The 8,558-nt window shown below is 41.8% G+C and overlaps 2 protein-coding genes across 2 annotated transcripts in view; both read right to left on the reverse strand.

Moving 5' to 3' along the window:
• Positions 1-250: 250 nt before the first annotated feature.
• Positions 251-2,613, reverse strand: rplp0 (ribosomal protein, large, P0). Its single transcript, XM_082534981.1, has 8 exons — positions 2,547-2,613; positions 2,142-2,249; positions 1,872-2,047; positions 1,530-1,617; positions 1,123-1,269; positions 812-997; positions 594-734; positions 251-469 (listed from the first exon to the last, which is right to left on the reverse strand). The coding sequence occupies exons 2-8, from the start codon at positions 2,193-2,195 to the stop codon at positions 311-313; spliced, it is 951 nt and encodes a 316-aa protein (XP_082391107.1). The 5' UTR covers positions 2,196-2,249; positions 2,547-2,613; the 3' UTR covers positions 251-310.
• Positions 2,614-5,778: 3,165 nt separating this feature from the next.
• Positions 5,779-8,558, reverse strand: part of LOC309706959 (paxillin-like) — a 36,247-nt gene continuing 33,467 nt past the window's right edge. The window contains exon 11 of the mRNA XM_082533995.1: positions 5,779-8,548. Within this exon, the coding sequence (XP_082390121.1) occupies positions 8,282-8,548 (267 nt within the window). The 3' untranslated portion in view covers positions 5,779-8,281. The remainder of the gene's footprint in view (positions 8,549-8,558) is intronic.

Below are 8,558 nucleotides of genomic sequence, written 5' to 3' on the forward strand. Positions count from 1 at the left end.
CGGTTGTATGACCCGTTAGGAATTAGTGCTCAATTTCTGCAGTGCGCCAATTCTGGATGTATGAGCTTTTACAGTTCAACTTGTCACGATGACTACACGTCTACAGTCCATTTGCTTTTGAAATGTTCTTATGAAAGGACTCACTCCCCTTGTTATATCTTTCCATTTCAACTACAAAGTGTCATTTTCAACCACAAAGACTACTACAATCTCCTTTTAGTTGTACTAATAAAGAGACAACACCAGCACATGGATCTTGCATTATTTATTGAATCATGTTCTTATTAGATGTGGTTCTGTTCGCTGTATTTTATTCGTCGAACAAACCGAAGCCCATCTCGCCATCTGATTCCTCAGACTCTTCCTTGGCCTCCTCCTTAGCAGCAGCAGCTGGAGCTGCGGCAGTCTCAGCAGCTGCTGCAGGTGCTGCGACAGCAAATGCAGATGGGTCAGCCAGGAAGGCTTTGACCTGTGAGGGTGAAGGATGTCATTAGTTCTCTGTTAATGCAAAACTTCACTTTCAAGTCCAAGTCAAGTATCGTGTGTTAACACTGAGAATGGCAAGAGCTGTATGAAAAATGTAAAAACCATACTTTGTCTGCCAGGGGGAAGGAGTAGTCCGTCTCCACAGCAACAGCCAGGACTCTCTTGTAGCCATTGATGACGGAGTGGGGGACAGAAGCCAAAGTGGGGTAGCCAATCTCCAGACACACACTAGCAATATTCCTCACACCCTAAGAGGCCAAAATAACTTTTGAGAAACTGAAAATTCAGATACAACTCATGCCAAATTATTTCAGCCAATTCTCACCTCCAGGAACCTGGTATGTAGAGAAGCCTCTGTGATGTCGAGCACCTCTGGGCTGTAAACACTGCCATTGTCATAAACCTGCTGGATGATGAGTCCATAGGAGAACGGAGAGATGTTCAGCATGTTTAGCAGTGTGGCCTCGCTGGCACCAACCTTGTCTCCAGTCTTGATCAGACCGACATCGCTCTGGCGGACAAAGACATACAGAGTGATTAGCGGAAGCAGAGATTTTCAAATCTTACCCTTTTTAAAGTACACATTAGCATTGTGAGTAATACCTGTGTGTAAAACAGTATAATTATCGAACTCACCAAGATTTCAATGGTTCCCCTGGAGATTTTGGTGGTGATACCCAGAGCCTGGAAGAAAGAGGTCTTCTCGGGACCAAGACCAGTATTCTGGGCCGGCACTGTCACATCACAAGGGGCGATGGCTCCAGCACGGGCAGCTGCAGGTACCTGGGATACAAGAGAGGGTAACCCTTAATAGACCACTCTGTTAGAACCAAATCTTTAAGATCTTAACTACTCAGGTTATGGTGTCTGAAACCTTACGTTCCTGGCAGCCAAAAGATGCAGGCAGACAGGTATAGCGAGGAAACAATTTACTGTTTGCAGGGGGAACGACAATGCAGTACTGCAAAAGCTGCATTGTAACTTATCCTGCACTTTGACATGATCTAAATTATCTATAAGCTTTTTTATTAAAGGGCTCTCACCTTGTTGGCCAGCAGCAAGTCTCTGATCTCAGTCAGATCTTCCTTCGTGAAGACAAAGCCCACATTACCCTTAATGTGGGGCAGGAGCCTGTGAAATCCCAGCATAAACTTAAATTACACAAGCAGATTATCATTTCTACCAACATGAGCAGTTATCAGATGTCTGAGACCTTGCGTCCCTGGCTGTCCGAGGGGTGTAGACAGACAGGGATAGCTGGAAACAGGTTAATTTTAGCAGGGGGAACGACAATACAGCACGACACAAGCTGCACCGTAACTAACCTGCTACACAGAAACTGATAATTCAATGCATCATAAAACAAAGGTTGCCAGTAAACTCACTTCTCCAGTGCAGGATTGTTCTCCAGATGGCCACGGATGGCTTTGCGCATCATGGTGTTTTTACCCATCAGCACCACAGCCTTCCCACGCAGGGACAGACGGATGGTCTGCATCTGCTTGGAGCCCACATTGTCTGCTCCCACGATGAAGCATTTTGGATAGTCATCCAAAAGTTGCTGTAAATACACCACTGTGCGTCACATAAATTTCATTACGGTGTCCATGCTATAGAAACAAAGACCTAGTGCATTTATGTTAAAAGGTACTCACGATGATTTTCAAAAAATAGTTGGACTTCCACGTGGCCCTGTCTTCCCTGGGCATCTCTGCAGTGCTTCCAAGGATCGCTACACAGCTGGTTTAAAGACAAGGATGGATCTGTAAATAAAGGACGAAAAACAAGGATATTAACGGTACTTTGGAAATTGGTCAATACTTTACACTCCGGACATGTGGCCGATAGTTAAGGTTAGCCGGCTACCCTTAGCTACCCTAGCGCTCTATTAACAGGCCTCGCTTGGCTAAATGACACCTATTGAATGTTTAAAATATACAAAATATATCCCGTTAAGTGGTTTAAATGTTTATCGCACGAATACAAAACTAATATTTGGCCTAATCCTATAAAGACCGAGCATTTCGGTTTATTAACAAGCGAGGGGGAAAAAACCGTACCTCGCAGTAGAGTCGCGTGAAAGAAAGAGGAAGAGGACAGGCGCGGGAGGGATATGTATTAAAAAAGATAACCAATCACAACTCAGCTATGGGCGTTACCTTCATAACTATTGGGTGAATTCTGTGTCAATCACTTTAAAGTCGCTATTAGTACTTCCGTGGCAGTTTTCGTGCAGAAAGCGTGGTTTGTGGCACTCTACTTGAAGGAGTTCTGGGACTGCATTAGTGTGACGGTGTTATCGAGCCCGCTTAGACATCTGCCCGCAGAGCAAAGTGATGGCACAGAACCCTTCGAAGCTGCCTCCTGAGGTCTGGAATAACGTCTTTGGGTATCTGTCAGCGACAGAAAAGTTAAACGTCCGGGCAACCTGCAAGTATTTTAAGACAATTGTCGATCACCGATCTCTGTGGAAAAACTGGACAGTGGTTTTGGATTTTAAAAACGGCTCATACAACAGGAAGTTCTGGGACACTCTTCGTCATAGAAAAGTTTCCAGCGCAGTGATGAAGAGCACCAAAGTGAAACACTGGAAACAGCTCGCTCTGTTCCTTCCTATCCTCACCACGGTGGTAATGGACCAAAGCTCCCAGGAGTGTTTCAGCTGCTTGAAGGACTTCCCAAATATGAGGCGTCTGGTTTTAAGAAGCAGTTGCTCTGATCTTTTGTTAGACATTTCCAGATTCCCATTGTTTCTTCCCGAGAAGCTGACTTACTTAAGCATGTGTGGCGTTATGTTCCCTACCACATCAGTGAGTAAATTCATTTCTGTGCTGTCCCAGTTTAAAAACCTCGACTCTCTTATCTGTCATCAGGTGGGCATCGTTGGAGAAACTATGTGGATGTTGCACTCCACACTCGCGTGCCTGCCTAAACTGAAGCATCTCTCCTTGTCAGGTGTGCATATATTGTGTACCTATCGTCACAGTGATCCTAAGCCAAGTCCAGGTCCCTCAGGGGACGCTGGTGCACTGGCTTTGGCCAGTTTGGAGCTCATCGACTGCATGGATCCTTCATTGCCGGCGCACGGGTTGCAGTTCCTGCCTGGCCTGAAACATCTGTCTGTCTTCTTCAAGCACTCACATCACGACATTCCAGAAATGTGGTCACTGTCTCCTTGTCGCCTCAAAACATGGTTGCATGACCTACCTCAGCTCTCAACCCTGATCATCGTTAAGGGCCCCCCGGTTAATAAGTACATCACCTCCATTCCAGCCACCGTGACCAGTCTCACACTGTGTGTTGCAGGAATCACTTCAAAGGACATGGCTGCCATAGCGGTGCAGCTGCCAAATCTCCTCCACCTCCATATAGACACCTGGCCCTCACATCTGGGAACTCGCACCGCTGAAATCCCACGGCTGTTTCCAAAGCTCAAAAGTCTTAAAATCCGCCATGAACGTGTGCCGGAGCAAGATTTCTTGCAGCTTCGTCACCTGCAACATCTTAGATACTTGGAGATTCTGGACAGCACTCCACAGCTGTCTGTGCTCACTGGCAAGCTTCAAGCTCTCACCGAGTTCAGACTTCAGATCAGAATCTTTCCTTACCGGAGAGATGCACTGTCATGTCCTTGTGTTTGTCACGTTTATTAACCTGGTGAGCTGGTAACTTTTTATTTGAGTGGGAACACGGAGACTTGCTCATAATCGATGTTTACTGAACTTTTTGAGGTAGTTTTATTTCACCTCAGGAATCCAAAATGCCTTGCCATATTTTGGATTATTTAACTTATTCAGGGAATCAACCTCTTATAAAGGTTTGAATAAATTAAAATGTTTTTAAAGATTATACTCTTTTAATTATTATTTCAGCAGACATACACCTGTTTTAAGGTTGTAAGCTGACAGGGTAGAACCAGCATAAATGTTTCCTACCAACTCTAATGATCCCTTTGATAATGTGAAATAAAAATTGTTAGACGTACACAGTGTGTGCTTGTACAATGTTGACTACAATTTCTTCTGCATCACTCTATTTACAGTCCAACTTTAATACAGTCCTGAGTTTCTGAACAATGTACATCACTATGCAAAATTTTAAACCCACCTTCATCTTTTTTAAAAGTTACAAGGAAAATGACAATTCATTGAAACATGAAAATTCAGTTTACAAGGGTTTGTACTTTTAAGTTTTTTTAAAAAAAACAACATAATGGGACACTATCCAAGCATGCTTTTATTGCATTAACACTGTTTTGGATCACTGTTATACTGAAAATTAAAGTTGTTGCTAATCAGACACTTTCCAGATGGTACTGCATGGATCAAAACCTAGCTGTACTTTTCTGCATTCATAATTCATCAGCTTTGAAAAGAGTCCCAACACCAAATGCAGCCCCAAATCATGATAGAGCCTCCACCATGTTTTACAGAAGGCTGTAGACCATAGGTGTCAAACTCTGGCCCATGGGCCAAATTTGGCCCGCAGCTTAATTACATTTGGCCCGTGGAGCCATACCAAATTACTATTAGAGCTGGCCTACTGGTATTACACTGCTAATATATATATTGTTTAGTATTAAGCTTTGCTTGTTCCATATTCAGTTTTTCAGCAAAACTTGTTTGAGTCCATAAGCAAAGATTCATTCTTATATCTGGAGGAAGTATTTTTTTAAATAAATATTAATGTTAGCCCGCGACTTTATTCCAGTTTTGAATTTTGGCCCACTGTGTATTTGAGTTTGACACCCCTGCTATAGACACTCACTGTTGTACTTCTTTCCTTACCTCTGTTCATACTGATTATTTGAACCAAAAATGTAAAATTTGGATTTATCACTCCATCAGATCAATACTGATTTACTTGCCATTTCCCTTCTTTAAGAATGGCTTCTTGACAGTCACCCTTCCACTGATACAATTTCTGATGAGACCAACAAGACAGTTCCTAAAGATACATTAGTTTATCTATTGAGCCAGGAGCATGAATGATTCATAGCTCGGTGTTAAGTGGCTTAGCAAACAATAGAAAAAAGAAATAATTCCTCTGAAAATGGTCAAAGGCAAGGAGTAGACTGAGAATGAGTGGAAGGAAAAAGCCAATGGCCAAAGTCAAACTGAAAGACCTTCAGAAATCTTGGAGAACTACTACTTTAGACAAGACTTTAAAAAAAACAAACAAAGAAAAACACCAGTCTGACTCCTTGAGAGCAAAATATAAAATTGAGAGTGACTCAATACTTTTGCACAGTACTGTGCACACAATGTAAAAATGAAAAAACAAGGCCAGAAATAAATATTTAATATTTTATTTGCAGAAGAATCAGGACCCACATAGGCTTACGCCCCACCCACAAAGAGAAAAGATCACATGAAGGTCTCCATTTAAAAAGCAAAGTCGATTTAACCGCATTAACAGTAAAAAGCTTAAATTTCTCTCATGAATTCATTGAAAGAAGCAAAAACTATAAGGCAATACCTGTAAGAAGACAAATATACACGAGCAGAATTCATTTTCTTTTTATGAGGCATTCTCATTTTAACTGAAGACTCAACCCCGTAATGGAACGTCGACATTGCCCCTGCTACATCCAGTACTCTCAATCTGCTACAGGTGAACACCACAGTGTCTGCTGAATGACTCGGTACAGGAGGCTTCACCTCGGTTTGTCTGTTACAGTGTATAGTTTGGGGTTAAGATGCACCACAGCAGATGAAGCCCTCCCAGAGTTCAGCCCAAAAGGAGTCGAATCACAGGAAAAGGCTGAGAACTCCACAGTGTATAAGACCTTATTGCATTGACACATTTGGCACAAGAGATATTTTCTCAAAGTAAAAACAATCTGGATATGGATACCGTGTATTAATAGTTTTAAATTTATAGAGATTAATGTCAAAAAGAAAAAAACCCCACAATCTTTATGTGGCAAAAAAAAGATACAATTCAAAACAAAAAAGCTGCTAAAAGTCATTAAGTGAATTTTGCTAAAGGCTTGGCCCTGGCTTGGTTTCATGTTGTGACTTCTGTCCAGCTAACGCTCACATCAAACTTCCATCTGTGAGCTTTGCAGCAATATCACTCCGACAGCAGGATAACAATTCATATAAAAAAAAAATACTGAAGAAAATACTGACACACTGGAATCCAAGCTGGTATACGTGCGTGTGTGTGAAGGAATGAGACCAGGGTAAACTACTGTCAGGCTACATTGTCAACAGAGCCAGCTCTTTGCATATCAGGCCGAGCCTCTGCAGCTCAAAAATATATAAATTTCCATCAAAACTGTGACAAAACACAGTTGTGTCACAGACTCGAGCGTTTCACACGTATACAAATTTAGATTCTGATTGTAACAGCAACTGGCAGCTGGTGCTGATCAAACTCCACATATAGTCAGCATGCATTGAAATAAAAAGGACAAACATCTTAAATCTTTACCCCGGCCTTATTAATGCGATTTAAAACAGTGATAAATGTACGTTAGTAGCAACAGCAAAATGTGTAAATGAGACATTGTTTATTTTGAATAAAATTTGCTTTCATTTATTGTGAAATCAGCTTTGTTTTGGCATTTTTTTCCTCATAAATTAAAAAAATATATAAAAATTCTCACAATGTCAGCCAAACTATTTATACCGTCCTCACTGACCCATGTTTATTTTTGTAGTCATTCGATTTCATCTGAAAGTTGTTTACGTAAAGAACACATACACACCGAGGTTGCACCAGTTCCAAAAACAGATCCAATATGATTATATTCTAATGTATATAATTAGAATATAATATATAAGTGAAATCAAATGAAATGTTTAATTTCACTTTTATTGGGAAATAATCACGCTAGAAATGTGAGCAGAAATGTGAGTAACCTATGTTTAAACTGTGAAAACACCTGGGTTCATTTCCATAGAAAAACTGTAGAAAAAACAAGAACTCATGTCAGGAGGACCAACTTAGAAAATGCACCTGAAGACGGTCTCATCAAGAGCTGCTGTTGGCGTGTGCTGAGACTGGACGAGTATTTTAAACAAGTAAAGGAGAAATGGTTCAGTGTGTGTCTCAGTGTACATATGTGCTCCATATACATATTTATGTACATATGGGGAGTTTTCATAGTTATTTTAAATGGCACCTCAATAGTTTCCAAATCTAGAAAAATACTTTTTTTTTTTAAACACTCGTTAGTCAAGCACTGTGTATTCAACTCTCCACATACATTTAAACTGCGCAACTCAACTCTCCGTGGTCCATGCAATCAAGCAACTGTTACATATCTGCATTAAACTAGCCAACATAGATTCGCTGCCACATGATGCAGGATGTTGTCCTGCAGCGGGGGCAGAAAATCATTTGCAAATCAGGGCTCTTATCTTGATTCTCATATGCTTACTTATGTACACACACACACACACACACACACACACACACACACACACACACACACACACACACACACACACACACAGAAGGGGAAATTTTAAAAAAAACCCCAAAAAAACAATTTCCCTTATCCTGTCAAGCACAGGAGTAAAATAAAAATCTCTTTGGGCTCTGTTAAAAATCTCTTTAGTAAAAGTGTAAAAGGCCAAACCCTAAGAGGTTGGGCAACCCGGAAAGTCCCTCCAGTATCAGGAGTTAAGAGTCAGGAAACATTTCTCACCTTAACGCCTCCTGTCTGAAAAACCACTGACTCATAGATGCACATAGACATACAAGTGCACATACATCCACATGTGCATTTAGACATTAAACGTGTAGACGCATGTACACACACATTGGCACACAGGCACAGAGTCTAACTGAAGAGCTTAACAAAGCAGGCGTGGCAGTAGGGCTTGTCATTTTGCTCTTTGAAGGTGCCCTTATTAAGCTGCTTGAGGCAGAAGGCGCACACAAAGTGCTCGGGGTGGAACTTCTTGCCCATGGCTGTGATGCAGCGGCCGGTGATGGGCTTCTGGCAGCCAGAGCACAGCGAGCCACGGCGCTCGTGGTAGTGAGCCTCGCAGTATGGCTGGCCGTCGTGGTCAAAGAAGCTGCCATTTATAAATGGCGTGAAGCACTCCTGGAAGACA

This window comes from Aulonocara stuartgranti, assembly GCF_965226115.1.
Source record: "Aulonocara stuartgranti genome assembly, chromosome: 5".
NCBI classification, from domain to species: domain Eukaryota; kingdom Metazoa; phylum Chordata; class Actinopteri; order Cichliformes; family Cichlidae; genus Aulonocara; species Aulonocara stuartgranti.

What these genes read in the sequence shown, in the direction of transcription:
- rplp0 (XM_082534981.1), bottom strand. Translation starts at nt 2,195, where the DNA reads ATGCCCAGGGAAGACAGGGCCACGTGGAAGTCCAACTATTTTTTGAAA. An exon ending in ACTATTTTTTGAAAATCATC is followed by an intron (nt 2,048 to 2,141) that starts GTGAGTACCTTT and finishes GTGTATTTACAG; the next exon opens with CAACTTTTGGATGACTATCC. An exon ending in AACAATCCTGCACTGGAGAA is followed by an intron (nt 1,618 to 1,871) that starts GTGAGTTTACTG and finishes GGGATTTCACAG; the next exon opens with GCTCCTGCCCCACATTAAGG.